Source organism: Triturus cristatus, chromosome 4_2 (assembly GCF_964204655.1).
Source record: "Triturus cristatus chromosome 4_2, aTriCri1.1, whole genome shotgun sequence".
Lineage (NCBI taxonomy): Eukaryota > Metazoa > Chordata > Amphibia > Caudata > Salamandridae > Triturus > Triturus cristatus.
In genome coordinates, this window is record NC_140586.1 from 355,399,000 (window position 1) to 355,423,945 (window position 24,946).

A 24,946-nucleotide genomic window follows, 5' to 3' on the forward strand; every position below is an offset into this window, starting at 1 on the left:
CAAGCACACTCAGTGTGCAGTGTGATTTGTAAGTTCCTGTGTGCTATGCCTATGGGAGACCTGCATGGTTGTGAGTCGGAGCTGTTGGACGCAGATTCACACCTGAATAGTGTTGATAGGAGATGATAGCCGCAGGTCTGTGCGTGGGTGCCTTGATGTGGGCTGAAGTTGTATAAACAGTTCAGTCATTCTAGACTAGAGTCTATTTTGTATGCTGTTAGACTGATCATTATGATCTCAACCGTAACTTTGTGCTAGGGCACTCAGTCTTAGAGATTCCTAAAATGCATTCTTCTAGTGATGTTTTCCCTTCGCTGCCCAACCAAGCCTTTCGATGCAAACCAGAGATGTGAATCCATTTACAGACACAAGAGGCAAAAGAATCGCAAGAAAGAACATTTAAAATTCCCTGGTCATGTTGTATGCCAACCTCAATCCTCTTTTCTCCTTTTGGCTCCATCCTTTCAAACTAATTGGCCTATTCACTATAGATCTGTGACTCTTTTCTGAACTTTAGGGTATTGCACAAAAGAACAGGTTTCTTTGGAGCTACTTTGTTGGAAGTTTAAAATGTATGTTTCTTAGTGTCTCCTGATTCTCCTCACCACTCCTCTATTGATATCAGTTGATGCAGTCTTCGCGTTATGCCACCAGAGATTTCACAGCTTTTTTGCTTATGTCCATAGCTAAGAAATGTTTTTAGCATAGGAGGAAAAAATTAGACTGGCTGTTCCAAGGCAACATTTCTAGCCCTGATTTTAAGTAGATGTGTATGTCTTATGAATGTTTAATGGAAGATATGGCAAAAATACTATGTTTCAGTGTACCATAATGAGGAGGCGCTGACTGAGGAGCAAAGCCTTCTTACATCATTATTTTAATTGGCTTAGTAGTATGCTACCACCTACTGAGGTTGTTTCGGAAGATGGGCGTTTATACATATTTTTCTTTCCAAAGCAAGTGAGTGCTCAGGGGAGTTGGGCACTCAGTCCCTTAATCAAATTAATGACCAAATAAAAAACCTTTTGGACAGTATTTACATTCACTCGTTGCCAGCAAGAAATCTTAGTGCGTTCATGATCTGCTGATGGCCTGTAGGTCCCAAGTTCAGACTCAGCAGTCCCAAATGAGTCTTCAGACATTTGTCCTGAGATTGATCAATTGATTACAATTAAATTGGACAGGAGTACATTTGTAATATACAGAGGTTGGAAACCTTGAGACTGTGCTATTAAACCCTGTATAAAAACTACGTTATCATTGTCTTTATTGTTGTTTATGTTGTACCTTTTATTATTAATGACGACAACTCTGCTGCAACTTCCTGCAAAAGCTGCTGCTCGCCTCCTCCGACTCCTCCCTCCTGACAGGTTATGGAGGTTCCCTTTTTAGGTCTAGCCTAGGCAGTGCGCATGCGCTGCTCTAGGAGGGCCTTTAGCCATCGATCTGCTCCTTTTCAAGCACACTCATGCTTGTGCTGGCATCCACCTTGCGGGAGCGAGCAGCGGCGTGCGTTCTAATTGAAAACATATGGCTTTGGCGCCACCGCTGCTCGCTCCCGCAAGGCGGAGGCCAGCACAAGCACGAGTTTGCTTTAAAACAGCTGCTGCTTGTTTGTGTTCCAGCATTAGTCATTCACAGTGATTAAACACAGCGCGGGCCACACTTTTTTCTTTTCTTTCATTCCCCCCTCACTCTTTCTCTTTCGCTCGCACTCTCTCTTTCTTTGTCGCATGTTACACAGAGACAGCAATTCGTCTTACAATGTTCTTTGCAACGACAATTAACAATAGCCTCAATATAAGGCAGACACTACTGAGCCATAAAATATCAGTGTCCCATCACATTCCATTTTACTGCATTGCATTATGTTTGCATGTCACTTCCCTACTACCGGCTACGGGGCCTGAAATGCTTGAATAACTCAAGTAGTGGCAGTACTTTATCTGCTATGATTTCAAAATAACAATCCACAATTGCTTCCATTATGGAGGAAAGATACCATAGAGCCAACCACAGAGAAATTACCAGGGCTCGTCCACTTCCACCACCACCACGTCCACCACACCACTTCCACCACGTCCACCACCACCACGTCCACCGCCAACACCTCCACCACGCCCACTGCCATCACCACCACCACGTCCACTGCCATCACCACCACCACGTCCACCGCCATCACCACCACCACGTCCACCGCCATCACCACCACCACGTCCACCACCACGTCCTCCACCACCACCACGTCCTCCACCACCAACACGTCCTCCACCACCAACACGTCCTCCACCACCACCACGTCCTCCACCACCACCACGTCCTCCACCACCACCACGTCCTCCACCACCACCACGTCCTCCACCACCATCACATCCTCCACCACGTCCACCATCACCACCACGTCCACCATCACGTCCACCATCATCACGTCCACCGCCAACACCACCACCACGTCCACTGCCATCACCACCACCACGTCTACTGCCATCACCACCACCACGTCCACCGCCAACACCACCACCATGTCCAACACGTCCTCCACCACCACCACGTCCTCCACCACCACCACATCCTCCGCCACCACCACATCCTTCACCACGTCCACCATCACCACCACGTCCACCATCACCATCACGTCCACCATCATCACGTCCACCATCATCACGTCCACCATCATCACGTCCACCATCATCACGTCCACCACCACAACCACGTCCACCACCACCACGTCCACCACCACCACCTGTGACAGGTAAATTGTCACTGGAAGGCAGGGGTAATAGGAGTGTCAACCCTGGCTGTACATGGGAAATTTAAGGATGCATTGGGTGCGCTAAGACTGGAATAGGGGCTAGAAGTATTACACCAGACCCAAGATACGTTTTGAAGAGGCGCAATGTCACAGAGGCTCCTGTAAAAGCACTTGCAGCATCTCTACCTCACAGTGGCATACCTGCACGAGCCACTCACTCAAAACAAGCATTGGCATAGCCAATAGGTCTCGCCTTTGGGACCTTATAATTGTTCAGCCATGCAACACTTGATGTTGTTGCACCAAGGATATGTGCTGGATAACTAAACACTTCTAAGGTCCCAAAGGCAAGACCTATTGGCGATGCCAATGCTTGTTAAAGAAGGGAGTGTATTCCTTGAAACTTAAATGGACCTGTAAACTTGAAATTGGCAGTCATTTGATAGTAGGAGTCAAAGAACTCTTCAAAGAAAGGAGGGACTTGGATTCGCCGCCTGCTCAGTGGAAAACTCCGGAGACCATTCCCATATGAATGGAAGGCTGGCTCTGAGCAACACTGAAGGAAATGTTTCCTGCTGATAACCAAACAGATTAGAAGCAAATTCAGAGTTTCCACAGATGCAAGGGTTGCATGCACAGTCCACTTCTAACCAAGCCGTTGGAAGGTTTACTGTGCAGTTGTACCACTACTCACGAAAGAGCGAGATTATGGTAAGCTTTTGAAAAACGACCAGGTTAAACTCTTTCTCAGCCCCGGATTAACATGCAGGTGGCGTTTATTACAAATCCCTCTGTATTTAGAACTTTCAAAGTGTTATGTACATTAGCCATACCACATCTCATTTAAATGCACCATTTCATGTGGCTTGGGTGGCTCATGAATAGAGGTCCTACAATAAGAGGAAAGCAAGTAATTTCTATTTAGCTATTAAAATGTTGGAATTATTGTATTTTGTCAGTTCTGGGCATTCCCCTACTTGAGTTGCATTTGCTAGCCAGTTAATCAAAATGCTGAACACGCACAATTCAGATCATGCACCTTTGGTATATATTATGTTCTGCAATGTGATAATCAAGCCTCCATGACTACATTTGCATTGTTTTATCTAAATGTTGGCATCTTCATTTTTACATTAGCTTGTTATTGATTTCTAAGAGCTTGTAGAAAATTGACAAATACGTTTCTTACTGTGTTTTGATATTCAAAACAATCCCATCTAGTATAACAAAAATAATTGAAAGGGCATCAGGCCACTTTCTGTTGTTACTACTAAGAATTTTTTTAAACCGTAAGATTGTTATTCAAGTTGAGCAAAGAAGGCGAAAGGCAGGTAGCAGTCTTCATGCTGCTTTGCTAAAATTGGTCAGTGCTTAGAAATAGCAAAATGAGGGTAGAATTGCTGTGGACTAATAGAAACAATTATGTTAGAGTAGTATATATTAGGCACGCTATGGGTAACTGTGGCTGCTGCTATATTGTCGGTTTTCATTGTGGTTAAAATTCAGATCATGTGCACTAGACTAGGATTTTTTTTATCCTAAAATATTTAAAATGTATCATTTGTGTTCTAGTGTTCTTGAGTCTGTTATTCCTTAATAAAAGTAGGGTTGAAATTCCGCTGATTGTCCCTGTAACATCTCATGCGGTTGATTGTTACCTAGAACACATCTCCCTCAAATATTGCTCAATGTTTTTGATTCAGGTTGACACATTTAGGAAGTCCTTTAGTTCCAGGGTACCTAAAAAAGTAACCTTTTTCCACCTTAAGTTTGTTTTATGTCATATCAAGCTTTAGAAGATATGCACGGTGCCCCGCTAATAAGTAATACATGAGAAAACTCATCTGTAAAGCGTTTATTAACAAAATAAACAAATACAAAAATGAGAACAGCCATTGTAGGTGTCACATTCCTGTTTGACATGGATCTGCAATGCTTCTTGTGTCTCCTTTATAGATAGATGACATTTCCCTCTCAACTGGAACCTCCTCTGACTTTTTTTTTTCTTTCAAATAGGAAATGAAAGACCAGATGTCCAGCTCCTCAGTAAAGGCACTAACTGAAAAGAAGGAGCGACAGGTGAGTTATACATTAGCTGCTAGAATGAGATACCATGCAGATTACACAATAGGTTTTAGACTGTTACAGGACAGATCTGTAAAGAGTGAAGGTGTTCGCCTCCCCTCCGAGGGCAAGCCCATTGAGTCAAAGCAAGAAGAGACTGAATTTGTCTATTAGATGTGAAAGGCTGCATTTGGATTCTTAAGCACAAATGACCAATACATGGCCTAGTTTACTGTGCCTATCGCTCTTATAATATTCCTATGTTTGAAGTAGATTGTTGTCTTTTGTGGAATCACAAAGAATTGACTAGTGTAGATTACCAGAAGTACTCCAATTTGTAAGATGTATAATGCAGATTTGGGTTTTCCACTAGGCTGAAATTTTGCTTGAGTAAATTATGGACATTGTGCACTATTCAGTTTTCCTCTATAAGGATTTTTTTCTCTGTAGAGAAACCTCACACTCTTTGGCCTCACTAAATGAGGGGGCAGAGAGGATGTGTTTTCCCTTTTCTCACCTTAGAAAGGCAGGAAAAGGAAAGGCGCATCCCTTTCATAGGAGTAAATATGCATGTGTTTCCAGGGTACGACACTGCATGCAAAAGAGATGTTAACACCCTCAAACATCCACAGAATGGCCCACCCAGGAGTGCCACTTCTCCCATCTGTCTCACTACAGAAATCAATATGCAGAATAGTGCAATGCTTTTTTATGTACTATGGAAGTTTATGAATCTGCCTTACAATGTTTAATCTACTCTGCGACTTTAGCTAGTATGTTTTCTTTTTTTAAATTTACTTTTGTTTTTAAATGTACTAAACATAATTATATTTTATACAGAAGAAGGGTGAGAACACACTGCCTCACATCCCAGCACTCAATTTGCCCCAATGCTTCATGGTAAATGCAGTGCAATGATAAAACTTACTTCAGTGGTAGTCTTTCATTTTTCACCCTTGTTGGTGCAGCATGTACAGTGTAACTCTAGACGCGTGTTTCTGGATTCCTTCATAAGTCTTCTCAGGTCTCTACCACTCACTGGGCACAGGTGCAGCAACACAAGCTCGTCGGCTCAGTAGCTCAAAGGAACCTTCTCAAACAGAGGGGTTGACAACTATCCTGTAACACGTACACAGCACTCGCTGCACCAACAGTGGTTAAAAACTAAAGATTGTCACTGAAGTGAGTGCCATCATTTTTAGAGGGTCATGAAAGACCAAGCAGTTATTTAAGATGCCTTTAAATTCTGTATTTATCTTGTCACATTTGCTGTGCTTGAAAGATAGAGGGGTCAAATGTAAGGTTATGTCTTCTGATAAATTGCTGCTTGTTTTATACAATGGTTATTGGTGCTTACAAACTTTGTTCAATTGGCAATCGGAGAAAGAGTGGTAAAGTCAGTTATGTGGCGATCTTGCTGAGGTACAGAGACTGTGAAAGTAAAGGCTGCAGGATGTAAGATTTTATAACACAAAATGTAAATCAACTGTACATATTCAACCATTAGGAAAGCATAAATGAAGCAATTTTGTTTGTAATTTTGAAGTGTGATGGAAACAAAGATTTTAATTGGATCAATATAATCAAGACACTATGGGACGGAATACTATGTCGGTAGTCGGACTGCCGACAGCCTGTCGGTGACGGTTCGACTGCCGTATTATGAGAGTTGCGGTTGGACCCACAGGTGTCGGATGCAACACTGCCGGCTCCGCCATGATAGATCCCAATGGTGCGTTGGTCGGAGGAGCGTCCAAGAATTGCAGCTGTGCCAAGGCAGGCACTGCTGTTGGGATTACCGACCATAAAAAGGTTGTCGAAAGGGATCGGGGGCCCCAAACGTGGCCCCCGGCCATCGTAGGCTAATGAAATGAGTTCCTGGGGGCTCATGGAATGCCCCCACGTACCTCCGTGCACCATGCATGAATGGTACATGGCACATGGTGGCGGCATGTGCTGCGTCTCTTTTCCACGGCAGCAGCATACCTCTGGCGTGGTACTGACTACTTTCCGACCGCCAGCCCGGTGGTCAAATTGAAATACCGCCCAACATCGTAATCATGCCCTCAATTTGGTGTTGCACAAATGATAAATATACACTGAAACCAGATTTCCACACATTATCATTTATGTGTAATATAGTTTCATCAGTAAAACTGTATGTCTGTGCAAATATAGTGAGCCATGTAGGACAATTGTGACTGCCTTCCTTATACAGGCTTTACATTCAAGGCCGTAATTAAAGTGGCATCGATAAACCTACTTTGGCGATGATTGGATCTTTTCCATCACCCAAGACCTTTTTTTTTTTTTCCAATATCAGGTAGTGAGTAATCGACAATCACAGAGAGCAATATTAGGCTGCAGTTTCAAGATGCTTGTTCTTCTTTGTTTTTTATATATATATATATATATATATATATATATATATATATATATATATATATATATATATATATATATATATATATATATATATATATCCCATGTTTGCAGTCTCCAAAAAATCCGTGTCCACGGAAAGCAGAAACCACGCAGATCCAAAGTCAGGCACAATAGTTGTTAGTTTATTTTAAAGCCGAGTCTTCACAAATATCTGACGCGTTTCGGGCATCCGCCCTTGCTCACAGACAATCAGTTAAATAAAATGAGCCCATTTTATACAACAAGACTTTCAAATGGCTGCATTTTTTTCACCGTTTTTTTGCACCATGTGACATTTAGAAAGTGAAGACACACTACTCCAACCTAGAAAGTCTGTTTTCCAAATAATACATTTAGGACCACATTGAATATGCTGTGCAATTGAATAACAGGTTAAAATCCAAACAAACTCAGGATCATTATTTAGTGTAAAATACATAAAACTCCATATTCATTGATTCAATGATATCCAAACTAGATTGACCGTGCAAATTACGCAATAAAGTGCAAATATTTTAGATTAAAATTCAATATATATACAAATAATGTGCAAATTACGCAATAATGTAAACACAAAAAATTGTGCAAGTAATGCAAAAATTGTCAATGATACAATATGTTTTTTGGATACAGGTACCAAATCATGGAGATAAAAATACAAAAAATATCTAAACGCATATAATGCAATTAGCATAATCAAAATGATGACCATATTGTATTGTTAAGCACCTGAGAGTTGAGATATGGAAAGATGTTATAAAGCATTGCAAGTGAATTCACTATTATTAATTGTATGGTCCAAACAGACATGTCAAAGAGTCTATGTCTAATAAATGAAGTGAAAAAACGCAGTTATATATTCCTAAATCATGTAATTAAACACATTAGGAAAAATAACATTGTGAGTGTAAAAAGGAAATGGGATCAAAACTGGAAATTCATTATATATATGCGCGGAAGCAAGCAGGGCAATACACTCCATAAAAATCTATCCTTATACAAAACAAAATATAGAGTTAAAGAAATACATGTAGATCCTCAGTTGCATTAAGCCCATTGGGGAATCTGCTATCTAGTTTTAAAATGTATTCAGATTCTAATCTTCTAAGCATTTTGTCACGGTCACCCCCTCTCTTGATTTTAGGAACTGAGGCAATTACAAAATAATTAAGGCATTGTAGATTGTTATTGTGACAAGCCTTAAAATGCCTCGCCACCGGATACGCTGCATCATTGTTTACAATGGCACGTAAATGCTGAAGAATCCTAACATGTACTGGTTGCCGGGTACTCCCGACATATCTAAGATCACAGGTACAAGTTAGTACATAGATAGCGAATTCGGTTTTACATGTAAACGATCCACGTATGTTAAATGGGTCTGGGCTAAAAGGTGTGCAATATTGGTTGGTATTTTTGCCAAATTTGCATGCTCTACATGTAGAGCAGCGCTTAAATCCCGGCCGGGATTTCAACCACTCTTCTTGTTTTCTGAGCTCGGGAAACTCATGGCAAACTTGGGTCCTTAAAGAGGGCCCCCTCCTATATGTAATTATTGGCCCATCCGATAACCTGGGTTTTAAGACCAAATCAGTTTTTAATATCGGCCATCGTTCTTGAACAATGGACCTGATTTGTCTCGCCTGTTTACTATAGGCTATGATGAGCCTGGGGGTCTGGTTACTATTTGTAGAGTCATTATCATCAATGGAATTTGGTGTTGTTAATAATAATGACTCACGGGTTCTAGCTTCCATTTTAAGAACTGCATCCCTCAGAATGGACTCCCTATAGCCTCTTTGCCTAAATCTTTCCAGAGCTTCAGTTGTACAAATTTTAAGATCATCAGCTTCACTACAAATCCGTTTGAGCCTCAACAATTCTCCAAACGGAATATTATCGATAACATGTTTAGGATGAGCACTGCTGGCATGAAGAGTATTATTATATATATATATATATATATATATATATATATATATATATATATATATATATATATATATATATATATATATATATATATATATATATATATATATTCACTGAAAAAACCATAGGTTTCAGACATGTTATAGTTAGCGGAAATTTTACTGATAAAAAACCAATGAAATTCCCCCGTTCTAGTTAGTGCAGGCAACTATAACTCACGCGACCGCAATCCTCTGCTGATGCTAATACTGTATTTAGACACTTATTTGCCCATGTCTTCTTCCATAAATTTTTAGCTATACATATATTACAAATATTTTTTTTTCATAAAGACACATATGTCATCAGCAGAAGATTGCGGTCGCGTGAGTTATAGTTGCCTGCACTAACTATAACGGGGAATTTCATTGGTTTTTTATCAGTAAAATTTCCGCTAACTATAACATGTCTGAAACCTATGGTTTTTTCAGTGAATTTGCAAGGTTTTTTAAATGCTAATTCCTAACTATAACGTGTGTGAAACCTATGGTTTTTTCAGTGAATTTGTACGGTTTTTTAAATGCTAAGTTACTTTACGCCATTCGTGGCGTGCACGCCCACTTAACGCAGTTCGTTCCGTGCGCGCACAGTGAGCACGCGGTGCGCTTCGCGCACCGCTCGTCCACTTTACGCAGTTAGTGCCGTACACGCAAGGTGGGCACGCAGTGCGCTACGCGCACCGCGTGCCCACGTTACGCACCGTGCGCACATGGAGGACATATTATGCGCTTCCTTGTGATAGGTAATCTGTTAAATTTAATTTGTAAGTGATGACAATAATATGCCATGCACAGAGAGGGTTTTTTTTTTTTATTAAAATTTTTAGCGTAAGCGCACCGTACGCGTACGGTAAGCGTAATCGGCGAAATTTTCAAAAAATAAAAATTTACCGTTTTTGGCCTTGGGGGATCTTTGAGGACTCAACTAACATGGCTATGTGCATGGGCGCTGTCTAAACAGCCCCTTTATATGTTTTTTGCCTTTGTTTACAGCCCCCCCCCCTCAGAGTGCGAGAGAGAAAATGGCGGCCGCCGCTTCCTGGTTTCGACCGATTCGAATGTTTACTTAGATGTAACAGCCAATCAGAATCGCGCTCGCGCACGCCACCGTACGCGTACGGTAAGCTTACGGTAAGCGTACCGTAAGCTGGCTCAGATATATATATTGATTTAAAGGCTATTTTCTCAGAATCTACTGAACAGATTTACACCAAACCTACAAAAGGCACTTCCTTGACCTGAGGACTACCTCTCTGCCAAATTTCTAGTAATTCTGTTCAGCCGTTCGGGCTGTAGCCCTGTCTAAAGGTCCTATGGAAAAATGCATGGGAAAAACGCGTTTTGGGACCCCCCTTTTATCTCAGCCCCCGCTTGACGAATCCCCCCGAGACTTTCAGGGTAGGAGCAGAGCGTAGCGCCCCACCTATTTTGAGAAATTCGCGAGGATTCGTCGACCGGCGCCAAAGTTATTCAAAATAGAATGTTGCGGATTTCCTATGGAAACAGGGTCCTAACTATAACTACCTACTGGCGACCGCCAGTAGGTAATATATATATATATATATATATATATATATATATATATATATATATATATTTTTTTCATTTTATTTTGCATCAACTGTAAACATTGACATAACTGCAGCAACAACATTGCATGTAGACCATATACATCCACCTGGTAATTCCCATTTCTGGTGAGCAGCGCGACTTAAATTAAAGAACAGACCTAGTTACATTTTTTACCCCAGTACATACCACGGCAGGGCGGCATCCCACAATTCATTCTCATTCCCCCCTCTCCAGAGTTCAGCAGGTGTCTATTTGGGCAGATATCCCGGTTGCTGTGGATTGGGTATCTCCGGCGCTCAGGCTTAGACCGTAATGTCCCATTCAACTACCCCATATTTTCTTGAACCTTTTGGGACAACCTCTGCTTTTGTATGTCATCCTCTCTGCTGCCATACACAGCTCCATGCCCCCTTTCCATTCTTGTAAAGTTGGGACTTCTTGTGCGCCCCAGTGACGTGCAATATCTCTCTTGGCCGCAAACCAGGCCCAGTGCGCTAATAAGGAGTTGGGGTCGGGAACATCTACATCACTTGGGATCCCTAGCAGGATGAATTTGGGGTCTAGTGGGTGGGAGACTCCCTGTATTGCATTCTACTCGGCGATTATTGCCTGCCAATAGGCCCCAATATGGGGACACTCCCAGAACATATGGAGAAAATTGCCCAGTCCTGTCCGACAATGCAGGCACTGAGGAGTCTTGGCAAGATGCTTGTTCATTAAACACCATGCTGACAAGATCTTTCTTCTTCAAGGTGGCACAATTTGGGTCTTGATAGGGTGTGCATTGCTATAAGGTATCACGCTGCTGCTGTATGCTGAAATGTATCCCATCTAAGATTACCAACTCATCGACATTAAGAAGGGCCTTTACATTTTGAGATACAACGTTAGAAGGAAAAGGACTTGCGGCAGGCGTCTTTGGAAGGTCTGCCAGGGGGAAAAAAGGCCGGTTTATAAAGAAGCTCTTAATGCCATTACAAATCAGAATTTTCTTTTTGTATGCTGCTCATAAGTTCCTAGATGGATCCCTTTCCGAGCATCCACAGGCAACCCCTGTACCAAATACAAAAGTCCTGGTGCTATATCTTAGTCTTCTTGCTTTTTCCACAAAGGGAAATGGCCTCTGTATTGAAAGACCCAAGGAAATCCACAAATCATGCAAATAATTGCTTCCTACGACTTATTGTGGGCTCTGTGCAAAGTACCAGAGGGCAAAGATACAGTGTAACTTGCCAATTCCTGACGGACACCTAATTTCTCTAGCCAAGTATGGTAGACTGTAAAACAGCAGGCCTTTGAATAGTTTTAATCCAGTATTCAAAAGAAAAGTAAATGTGAAAGTAGGGGGTCTTTTTTTATTTTTAAACTTTTTTAAAGAGTTGCTTTATGTGCATTCCCCACTAGGTTTATGGAAGAAAACCTGTCTGCTGCATAAAGGAAAATAGTGGAAGATCTAGGCCTCCCCGCCTTTTTAGAAATCTGTTAATAATGCACTTGGAGGGCCTTTAGGGCATGGTGCCCTACGAATGTACATTGACTTGATGATTCTCATCCAGCTGATAACATGATGGCAATGTAAACATATTAGGTGCATTGTACAGTGATAAAAAAGCTAATAACTCAACACTATCTTTTTTATTTATTATTTATTTCTTTCTTTAAATAAAAATATCTAAAACTGGAATACCTAAATATATGCAGTCAGTACCCAGAACAAGAATACAGAGGATCAGAGATATGAGAGAAGCAAACATAACTATAGTTTCTTGCGACCCATCGCCCCTACCCCCCCAAAAAATACATCCACAAGTTTGCTAAATAAGATACCTGCCCAACTTGACACCACCAGAGTGCAACACACCTCCCCGGAATTTGTAATGCTTCCGACGTCCATCCAGCTTAGGGACAGCCCTTCCTAGTACACAGATGGGGATCCAGGAGTCACTCAGGTGGTGCATTTACTATGGATTCAGAGCATTCCCCATCCTTCTACAGTAGCAAAAAGCCCCTGGATTGATCTGCATTAAATCCCAAAAGGCTTTCAATTGTTCTTGGCACTAAGGTGTATCTTTCTGCCTGTATTTAACTTTAGGAGTGGAACACTTCCTCAGTGGATAGCTGCTCTCCATTTCCCCCAAGATAAGCTGCATAGCTGTCAGTTTCTGTAACTACACTGGAGCGTCTTTTACATATTCCACCAGGGCCTTAAGTGATATCCTCTGGATGGCGTAACCAGTCACTGCAATCGTTATATGTATTACTTACAACCTGATCTAAGGCCCCATGGTGAGTGGAGTTTGAGTCTCCTCTGAGGCAAATTTTACATGTAGAATCCAGGGTATAATATATTCTTTGTGAGAATTTAACTTGTAACGGGTGCAACCTATAGTTGGGTGAAAGAGCACCCGTTTGGGCCCAGCAGAATATCCGTTGCTCCAAGTGGGAGAAGGCTGTAAATAGGACAAACATTTGGATCTCGACTGGGGAACGCACACTGATGCAGTGCTTTGCAGAATAGCATAAATACAGGAGGAGACCAGTCTTCTAAAAGAGGATGGGGGTTAAGTGTTGTCATTAAAGTGAATGGTGGAGTAGGCAGAAATAAATGTATTCTCTCTCTCTGCAGTGGCTCACAGTCTGTAGTACAAGAAAACGTCAAGGAGGTGCATCCCCTGGCTGTCTGAATGACAGCAGGTGACAGTTGGAGACCATCAGGGTACAGGTCACTAAACCTATGCAGCTGGATATCTTTAAGTTGCCTGCATACTCATTGGTAGGCAGTAAGGAGGTGTATGCAAGTGACATGTTATCTGCATGTATCCAAGCCAGTTGCGTTTTACAACAGACTTTTTTCTATTCCTAGGCTATGCATTTAATTGTATCTGTCTGTACAAGGGGGCGCTGTAGAGAGGGCCAGGCTACAGTGTTGACGGGACATGGCTGAGCAGTATCCATCTCTATCGGTGTGTGCAGTGAAAATGTGTACGCTGGTGCTATTAGTGTGCCAAATGTGCATGGGGGCAGTAATGATAGATTTTGAAATCCGGTGCCAAAAGCTGGCCCTGTTGTTCAAAGGGTAGCTTGTTTCCAGTTTTATTCTAGGTTGTTTACAAGCCCACTACTGTAGGTTGTTTACTAGCCAACCCCAGGTTAACTATAGTGGATCTCAGTTGATCAAGAAAGTGTCTGGTGATGCAAAGCCGGGTTATTTAAAATAAAGTTAAGAAACCTGGAAAGAACTACCATTTTTAAGATATCAATCATACCAGCCAGTGTTATGGGCAAGTGGAACCACAAACTCCCTTGTTCTTCAAGCCCAGCAATAGCTCTGCCATAGATCTTGCATTAATGCTTCTTCTGGAGTCATTGGAGTAGGTGGAGGTAGCAAGGAAACAAGGGAAGGAGCACAGCTTTGTTGCAACACACCCTCTAACCAGACTGATGCCTTTATATAGTAAATGAACAGTAAAAGAAAATTATTATAAAAAATCATACAATGGGAAACACGAAGGACTGGGAACACCAAAAAAGAAACAAGGAAGAATCAGCCCAGGGAATAAACCGAAATGAAAACCTGAACTGGACTAGCCGAGGAGCTGTTTTAAAAGGTAGCAGTAAACCCTCAATCAGGGGATTGCTGTTCTGGAGCTCGAGAACCAGTGGGCAGCAGCTAGGAGCCAACAAGCATGAGGGAAAGCAGCCCCAGGCGAGTAAAACTCACAGCCTGCAGCTGCGGGCTTCGTTTGGTGTTTCCTGAGATAGGGAACTGCTAAATCCTGCATAGTGCTGCAGTTCTCAGGCAGCACTGTGGAAACTGGAAGTATAACAATAATAATATGTGGGGCAACCAGCAGAGTTACTTATAAGACATGGAACGGTACTGGGACGTAGTTCGATATGGGATGCTGAAAGCCTTACTGCTCTTTGATGCAGAGCAATACCCATTTTTACAGTGGTCTTGCACAGAACAAGAGGCAATGTCACTCAAAAGATGGATAACAGCCCAATTCAACATACACGCTGAATACTGGTGGGACGATAGTGAAATTGCACGCCAGAAACAGTGTTTCAATGTGCTTGCAGATATGTTGAGTGCGAGTTTGCAATTGTATGTTGCTATTTTCAAAATAGAGCATGTTTTGTATTAAATGTAAAAAGTCACATGTTTTTCATTCACAATAATCAGTTTAGTACACTATAATGTCCTAGGTGAGCAGTAAATCTGTATAATTGTGTTGACGTTTGGGGGTTAAATACTTGGAAAATGTGCAAGGATGGTCTACCAAATTGTCAAAGGGTTGGCAGCATTTAAACAATATCTACTAACAGTCATGAAAATGTGCAAAGATGATGTACCAAATTGTCAAAGGGTTGGCCGCATTTAAACAAGATCTACTAACTGTCACTATATTATCCACGTAAAGGGATAGAAGTCCAGCCCCTTGCATAGGTTTTAAAAAGTGACAACTTTTACACTGTTTCGGGTGCTCAATCTTTGCTAGTTTAAGGCTGGGCAAAGAGTGGTGTTTATGTCACCAAATGGTTTTGGCTCCCCATGAAACAGTTCAGCAGAGAAACACCCAAGAGACGTGTACAAGATGGTTACCTGCCTTATATATTCAGGCTTTACATTAACCAGATTAGGTCTCTATCAGAACAATGCAATGAGTTCAGCTAATTAATTGTATACAAGTAAACTAATATGTGCTGCTTGGTGTCCAACAACAGGTTTGCTGGCATGCTTCGACTATGAAGCCCCTCTGATCTTTGAAGACTTTACATTTATTTATATTTGGCCCTCTTACAGAGCACGGCAGGAATAACTTAAGCCACCTGTAGCTAGGTCATCTGTCCATTGTAGATCACTACGGAGGCATTGTGAACAAAGCTTCAGTGGTACTAGAGATTATTAGCATATCCTGTTCAGAAGGGGTGATCCGTAAATAGTCTGAAATTTCTCTGCAATCCAAGATTATATACCTTTTATTAAACTAGATAAAAATAAAAATGGTGTAGCACTGTAAAGCACATAATACTGCTCAGTAGAGTTGTGGTATTTTAAACTGTCAAATACAGTGGTGCAGTCTTTTAGCTTTAGTAACTGCACATACCAGTTTTGTAGATATCCTTTAAAAACAGCGTACAAGAATTCAGGTTGCTAGAAAATAGTATTTTTTTTAAACCGCAATAAAATTGCTAGTATTATGACCAGTAACGTATATGATACATGAAGTGAATTGAATAATCTGATTTGAATTCTTTCAGGAGGCCACATGTGTATAGAAAACTGTAAATTCTATCCACTATCTAGCAAGTAACATTGAGTAAGTAAAACTGCGATTAAAGGCTGGTTACAAACATTGAAGAAGAGTGCAGTGAGGCTTACTTGCCAAGCCATTCATTGTAAAGTCTGGATGGCCCTATTTCATCTGCTCAGGTGTGCGGTTTGTGCAATCCTTGTGAAAATCATGTCCTCATTTAGAATACATTCAGTCATTTGCCAAGTCTTAATTTTGTGGTCCAGTCACCCAACCTAATAGTTTGCTCATTATGGCTTTGAAAACAGCTGTGGCACAGTTGTCTTGCAAGGAAGTTTCAACAAGTTTTGAAATGCAGAAGCATGTGCGGTATAATTACTTTTTAGTTTGACGCACATTACTGCCCCCTACTTCTTATGTGGAGATGAGCTTGATTCATCGCAGCACTGCAACAATTGTAGTCCTCTGAGTAGTTAGTCTGCACAGCCCAATGGAACTTTCGGAGCACTGGTGTTCTTGATGAAGCTCTCGGGGTTTGCGGCACTCACACACCAAATGTGTGTGCCTAGCTAGTTTCTTTTCTACGTTGTGTACTTCAAGGCGCATTTACTCTTGTTCAACTTTTGGATTATTTCCTTTTATGTGAAATTTCACAGTTTTTCTTATACACTGCATGTATTCTAATGTGTCATGTTTTTGGATGGCCCATTTAAGTGGTGCCTTACTGTTACCATGAAAATGAAGAAAAAGTAATACAATGTTGTTGCCTCTCTCTATTTCTATATGCCTGTGAATTTACTTGCACAGACCCTACTGGGAGAGAATGCTGGACAGAGCTGGGCCCCAGGAGCTGATAAATACAAACGCCTGGATCGGGAGTTGCATTCCGCTAACACCCACTTTATTGAAGAGCAGCATGTGCAGCAGCAGGTACAACATAACTTGAGTTGGGGTGTTTGTGCATTAGGGTTGATGTCGTATGAGAAATTGTGAAGTACTGGACATCTTGGTTTGGGGATTATTAGTGGCCGACATTGAGTCATACTGTTTAGGGCCCAATATTTATCCAGCAGCACTGGAGAGGCTCATGGGCTGATGAGTAAGGCTACAGTATGTACAGCAGACTACCAGAGCATATGGGGTCCAGCAGTGCTTCAAGCTGAGGGAGAGAGGATGTACTTGTGATAGTATAGCAGGTCCTCAAAGACTGCAGGGTAGTGGGGCCCTTTAAGTACTTTAGAGCATATGATTTTAGGTCCCACATGGTGCATCTGAGTCAGATGTAAAAAATTAACTCTGGCCATTACAGGACCTAGACTCCAAGCTGGATGAGTGTTTCAAGTTTCTGTAGAGTTGCAAGTTGAGAGGCTGGAAATCTTCTTTAATGGAGAAGGTTGATTGGCAGTGTGATACTGTATAGATGTATAGATTGTAGATGAGGAATCGAAGCACCGTCTATGAAGATGTTTAGGGACACTTTTGGAGGCGATCTTGCAGGGAGAGGATGCTCATAGCTGGTGAAGGAAATTCTGCAGTCCAGTGTTAAATTTGTGCAAAGAGGCTAAAGTTACAAGAAGGAGGCAGAAGCCCTTTAGGAATGTATATATGACAGTCGAGATATCTAGCACCTTTTCTCTTTTTACTATCCATTCACTCACACATCACTTCCAGATTTGCAGTTAACCTTTAGCTTTCTCTGTTGTATTTTCAATACATATGACATAGCAGCTGAATATCAAACTGCCAGAGTGATATCCATATTGGCTCTCTTCGTCCAATTTCAATGACTAATCCTCTGACTTCCTTCACCACCTTGGGGACATAACTCAATTCCTCACCTCTAACTCTTACTCTTGCTGCAGCCTTTCAATTGTTTTTGTAGCTCCTTCTCTCTGCTTTCCATTACCACCACCCTTTCCTTTTATTCCTCGCTCTCAATCTTCTCTTTAACTTCATATGGCCATACATCTTTCCTTACCTTTGGTTAGATTTCTAGTTTGCTCTCAGCTAAGCCACTATATAATAAAGAACAGAACCCACCCTCTCACATATATACGGATGGGCCTAAAACATAGGTCCCTGCGTCAAGAAACTCTAGATTTGAACTGACACCACAAACTAAATAGCAATAGATATTAAACAATACGTGCCCGTATTTTTGGCACTCTAGCATTCCATTTAACTGTGTTTGTTCCACCTTGATGACATATTTGTTCATCTCCCATACGACCTCTGTAATGGAATCTTGCCATTTTGAGTGTTTTATATTAATTGACCTGACCTGTTCTGAATGATTGTGGGTATGTGCGTGTTGAATGTGGAGTGGGACATGTTGCCATTTTGAATTCATCAATACTGTGTATTGTGTCTCTTATCTATTGAATTTCACTTATTTATTCTCACTTTAAAAAAAAGTACAAAAAGAATCCGATCACTTAAATTTTGTATTGTATGTTTATGAAAAAAAGAATAAAACAAATCAGAAATGTATATCATTGCACATAGCTTTATTTTGTAATCTTTTGTATTGTTTAATATCTATTGCTATTTAGTTTGTGGTGTCAGTTCAAATCTAGTGTTTCTTGACGCAGGGACCTATGTTTTAGGCCCATCCGTATATATGTGAGAGGGTGGGTTCTGTTCTTTATTATACAGTGATTTCTATACCCCGTTTCTCCCACCCTCTATCTGTCCGTTGGGGTCCCCCTTGCTTAACTGGACTCAGCTAAGCCACTAGACATATAAATTGCTCTGTCTGTATTTACCATCTACTTCTTTGTCTCATGTAGCTGATCGCAGAGCAGCAGGACGAGCAACTGGAGCTGGTCTCTGGGAGTATTGGGGTCCTGAAGAACATGTCTCAGCGCATCGGCAATGAATTAGATGAGCAAGCAGTGTGAGTAAGGATGTTAGCATGAAGTAGTTAGCCTATAAGAGAAATCGGCATATGTGGAGAAAAGGGGCTTGTTAGGGCTAGAAGGAGCAATTGGAGAACCAGAAGAGAAAGAAAGTAACCAATGAGAGAGCCATGGGAATAGGCTGGGCGAAGGATAAACCAATAGAGATCAGTTTTCAGGGAAGAATGAGTAGAATTGGGAGCTGTCTCCTTTGGGAGGCATCAGAAAAATTAACTATGAAGAAACCAGTGGAGGACTGTCACCGCATTGATGAAAATCTGGAGGATTCATATATTTTTGATCAATCTACATAAACTGCCAAAACATGTAATAATCTTGAGTCAGCTTTGGAAAGTTGCATTCAAATTAGTCATGGAAGAGTGACTTTGAGGAGCAGATGGTAGATATATGTGCCCATTCCATATCCCACAGGGGAGTGTTGATCACTAGCTTTGTAAATACTACCGGACAGGTAAAACAACAAAATTCATTTGAAGATAGCAACCACTCATATTTAACACACTTTTCTCATCCTTCATTCATAAGTAAATCCACTGGTTTTTGAAGATCTCAAAAATAATAAAATAGTTGGCCTGCTGTTCAAAAATGTAAACTTGAGCTTGGAATCTGAATCCGTGCCATGAGCTGAACATGTGTACACACAGACATTAGGAGGTCTGTGGAGCCTTTGTTAAAAGAGAGAAGAACTAGAACACAACATAGAGAGTTGAAAATGAACCATTTCACCACATACGCTGCAATTTGACTATGGAGTTTTTAGCCTCAGCCCTCAGAACTGTCATCAAAAGTTAGCAAATGTAGACCATCCATTTTACACTCTGAACTGTCTAAAATGATTCTGCATTGGGCTTGACTAGCCAGGGAATGGAGTGCATGTGATCCTGATGGCTCCGCTCCTTCCCCGAAATATCAGCTTGCATCCAGACCCCCTTTTGCCCCTTTGATGTGAACAAACCCTTTACAGCCAGGGGCTCGGGAACTGCTTGGCTTTCCGGTAGCAGCAGAGATTTTAGCAGGCACTAGTCTGAATAATCCGGCCATAGGCCTCTCAGTCAGAGTCGGCCAGCCACCATCTTGGTGATATTATTAGTGGAGCAGAGGTAGTGCTGCAACACCGCTATTGTATTTCTTGGGTCGGTGTTTCGGCAACTTCAACTGCTGCTTCCTCAACAAGTGAGCCCACTGCCCCAGAAATTTGGGTACTCAGCGTGACACAGATTAAAACTGTCAGGTAGTTGCCATCTTCCTGGGAGTTTGTAGAGGATGCAAGTATACAGCTTTGTAGTGTACCTAATCGCCCAGAGACACAAAAGTGATCCCTGCAGAAGAGATCGCAATGGTGGTGGGTACCCTCCACGTGTCAGACAAAGTTAGACAAATCCCAGGTCTCCAGGAGGACCTCGGCCGCTGTAGGGTCTGCGGATTTCCACCAACCGCCATCACTCCGGCCGAACCCGGCAAACTGCCTAATTGAGGGTGATCCACGACTGAGCCAGGAAGTCGTACTTGGATCCTGGGAGGAGGTCTTGACATCCCAGGCATAAACCTATTCCGTTGGGATTAAGGAGATGATACAAGCCTGTGTTTTTTTATGTGGCTGAAAGCTACAGAGAATAGAATCTCTTTCATGGTGGGAAGTGGAAAATCTCCACTGAGTCGCTGACGTGTCATCAAAGTATCTGTTGGTGCTGGCCTTTGGGTTCTAGATTGTCAGAGACTGTGATGCTAACGGACAGTATGGCTTCCAGCAGAGGTCCACAAGATCACTCTGTTGAAGAGATGCTATCAGCTAAAGTCAGCAAACCGGACAAGATTAATAAGTCTTATGAATCTACAAGGTTCTGTTCTGAAATAGACTCCGAGAATTCAAGGATGAGATTGCCACTGTTCTGGGGACCCATGTGACATCTGACAAAATGTTGCCTACTGGGAACAAGAGTCAGTGGAATATAGAACACTCTAGAAGAAAGGTAGGAAGAAATCTGCCTGCTCTGCAGTAAGGCGATGGTCCTGGGATAACAATAAAACAACATGCTCCTCAAACAAGAAGACCTCGAGAATAAGTCCAGACAAAACAACATTTGTATGAAAGACCCCCTCTGGGTGGCAAAATAGCTGGACATTCAGAACAAAATACTGCAGTTGCTCTAGCACATCAGAAACGTATAGGGAGGCACACCCATAGACTGGGCGGCGTTCATTCGTTTCCAGAAAGCTCCTCCAGACATACTGACTCAAGTACATTTCTTTGAAGAAAAGGAGGAAAATGTCACTCACAAGATTTCTAGACTTTGTAGCCTATAGTGGCCACAAACGTAGGCTTTTTCTATAGTTTAGCTCGTACAGCATTCAAGAGAAGGAGCGAATTTGGGCAAATCACTGACATTCTGGGTAAGCGTGATGTACAAGATCATGGGGACTTGCTTTGCACCTCATTGTTTGTCATTGGACAACATGAGGCACTATGCTAAATATCTTGGAGGCTGAACAAATCCTGGCAATCACAGAAGTTACAAGTGCAGAAGGCTTCCAGCCTGCCTACCCTGCTGGCGGTTTTCACAGGGGTCCAGTGGGAGATTGTGTAATGCTCCAAACAATGGTCGTCAACCCCTAAGAAAAATAAATTGAAAAGGCTGAGTCTGATGCTCTTAGCGTAGTGGTGGGATTTCGGGGACCAACCTCCACTCTGAATAAAGAAGGATTAGGAAATGGGCCACTCCCGAAGTGATGAAATAAGCCCCCCATAGTAGGTGTAGCTTCCAGTCTGGGCAAGGGGCACACAAGCATGTTGGTAAAAGGGGGGTCCGTATCATCCCTATATTTTAAAATGACCACAACTGAGACCAAGAGGAATAACATGCAAGAATCTTAGTTTAGACTTCACAGTAAGATGTCTTTGGGGATAGATTTAAGGCATGATGTTGCTGGAGTAAGTTTAAGTGAAGCCAATAATGAATTTAGTGCCCTCAAGAGGGGTGGGTATACATATGAAATCTGGTGCGGATCACCTGGCCTCAAGTGTTACAGTTATATGCATGCCAAGTGATGTACAAGGGAGGTGGTCTACTATAGACAAGAGGTGCAAGGCATACAGAAGTCGAATGGTCTTAGTTTCAAAGACCATTACACAAGCTGCAATTATACCACAAATATGGTGTGTGAAAGAAGTTGGCTTTAATGTAAAGGGACTTAATGCCCCAGTTAAAAAAAGGGCATCATCCCTATTGAAAGTGAGTCAGGAAGATAGTTGCCTCCTACAAGAAACCTCACGTCGTGAAATCTGATTCACCAAAATTAAATCCCAAGTTCTTTCCAATACAAATGGAATGAATGAATGAAACGAAAGCTATCAACAGATGTCTGGATGTAAAATAAATATGGGTGAATTAGAACCAGCTAAGTTCTTTAAGCTAGAAAGTAGAACAAATTCTCATAGATTGGGTACTAAGCCAATCACCTATCGGGGAATCCTGCTATGTTCCTACTGTACACATTACAACGCCCTCCCCTTCTGCTCTTCACCCTTGTTGACCCACTTCAGGAAGGAACTCCAGACCTGGCTCTTCGACTGATACTTGCAGCACAGCATCGGGATACCCTCTCGAATAAGCTGTGCTATACAAGTACCACTTGATTGATTTGTGACTCTCACTTATGCCCATCTGCAGAGGTATTGCAAGCAGGATATCCAAAGGTGACAGCCAAAATACTTCTCCTGGATGGGCAGAGTGACAGTTGTAACAAGCATTGGCAAAGCCTATAAGTCTCGCCTCTGAGACCTATTGGTTTGCCAGTGGCTTTAACCATTCTGTAGCATCCCCCATGCTGTGCAGAATAGCTAAAAAGACAAACAAGTCATTTTGTAGGGACTCCTACAAAATGACACGAGCGATTTTTTTTTTTTTTTTCTTTTTGTTTATCCATCGGAGTTGAATCAATAAACAAAAAAAAGTAGCCCAATCGGATGGGGGTAAGCAGCAGGGAGAGGAGGCTGGTATCATAGCGGTGGTGGGAAAGCAACAAGAAAGAACAAGGAATGTGGAGCCAATGGAGAGAGAGAGAGGAATGTGTAGCAGGATGTAAACGGAGAGCACAAAGTGGAGTTGAGGAGCACACAGGCGAGCAGGCAACATCGGGAAGAAGCTCACGAAAACCAGATCTTACCCAGTGTCGGACTCCGAGAGTGACCAGTCTACCTCTTCAAAAATCTCTGTTAAGAGGGTAAGGGATTTGTCACAGTCAAATAAAGAGCCTGCCAGAAAATGCGCCATGAAGTCCTCTCACGAATTTTCCTCTGAGTGCAAAGGTTCTCACAAAAAAGAACAGCCATCAAAGACTGTTTCTGAACCAAAAAGTATTCCAGCTCTGTCGACGACTAGAGGCTACACTTTAGGCACGTCGACATCGACTACTTGCTCTATGGCTCTCTCATCGTCGACGACGTCCTTGACATTGTCGACACAAGGTCCGTTTCTTTTATACCATCTAAGGAGGTGGACAAACCATCGACGAAGCACTCGTCGTTGAAATTGAAGTTGATAACGACACCGTCGTTGAAGAAAATACCGTCGACTATGTCATCGTCTTCATCACCATAGTCGACGGAGAAATCGACGAGGCTGCAGCGGACTTGGAATAAGTATCTGAGAGCGACAGAGCCCTCCAGATCTGCTGCTTGAAACTTACTGAAGCAATAAGTGCCCTGCTGAGAAGTTTTGCTGTGCAAAGATTTCTAAGGTCTGAACTCTGAAAACTGCACCATCTGAAACTACCGCCCTGCGGGTTATTTTTCTGAAAAAGAACTAAAGAGTGGACTCCCAGAAAGCTACAGGTCAAAAGATCTCAACTGGAACATCACCAAATAAATCTACACCATGGAGAACCATCAGTGGATTTGTAAGGGTTTTGTACCAGTAAATTGTAGGAACTGACGTCCTCCACTTTCAAGGATCATCTTGGAGCTTCCAGAACCTTGGACTAAGTTTGAGACACTTTGGGACCCCTTGAGGAACTTCAGGAAGAAGTTCAAGAAGTTTGGAGAACTTTGGACCAACTTTGAAAAAAAGCTCCATAGAGGGACCGACTCAACCTGGCTAGCCAGGCCGCCTGCCTTCAACTGCGAGCCGGCCAAGCCATCCAGGTTCGTCCTGCTAAATACTCCATGGGTCCAAATTCCAGAGATTGACCGGGACTAGAGGAAATCTGAAGCTGGCGAACCCTCACCGGGTCCGGCTTCATAAGGAGCATCGCAAAACCCCGCGAGAAAAAGCTCCAGAAAAGTTTTAAGTCCGCAAGTAGAAAAGGTGACCGGGAGCAGCCGCGAGAGCCAAGCCGTCTGCCTTCCATCGTGTACCGGCCTGGATTCTTGCGTTGCCCCGCTGAAGCGATCTTGTGAAATTTTCTAAGTCTGCTCCGTGGAAGTTAACCAGGACCTCGTCGCAAGTCAAGCCGGCGAACCCTCACCGGATCCGGACTGGCTGGGAGCTTAGAGGGGCCTTGCGAGAATAAGCTACAGCCACGTTACCAAGGGTTGAGCATAGGAATAATGTTCTAAGACCTATGCTGAGTCCTATCATGTGTTAGTGGCCTTATTGCCAATGGCAGACCTACATTTGCCCCTACCAATAACCCACTTTCCAACAATGTCGTCATGCATAACACTGATCCTGTTTTGTCGTCTCAGGATGCGCCCATTTCAGGAGGAGCTGGACAAACAGTGGGTACAGTCAGTATGCTCCTTCCATGACATAGTCAGAGTAACTCCACGTATGGTGAAATCCCTAGAGGTGTATAGACAAAAAACATCAATAGATAGGGATGTCCTTGCAACAGGAGGCAGCACCGTTAGTGATCACAACAAATGCGTCCTAAGAAGGATGGGGAGCTTCCCTCCAAGAGCTCCAAGTAAGCGTCAAGTGGCATCATGCTCAAACTCAATCCCACATAAATTTGCTACAGCTGAAAGGGGTGCATCTAGCCCTCCAGGCG

General features: G+C 42.4%; 1 protein-coding gene across 1 annotated transcript in view; it reads left to right on the forward strand.

Moving 5' to 3' along the window:
- STX6 (syntaxin 6) overlaps positions 1–24,946 on the forward strand; it is a 145,434-nt gene that overhangs the window by 97,079 nt on the left and 23,409 nt on the right. Inside the window, exons 4-6 of the mRNA XM_085601762.1 lie at positions 4,769–4,831; positions 16,848–16,970; positions 18,830–18,936. Coding sequence (XP_085457888.1) covers positions 4,769–4,831; positions 16,848–16,970; positions 18,830–18,936 — 293 coding nt within the window. The remainder of the gene's footprint in view (positions 1–4,768; positions 4,832–16,847; positions 16,971–18,829; positions 18,937–24,946) is intronic.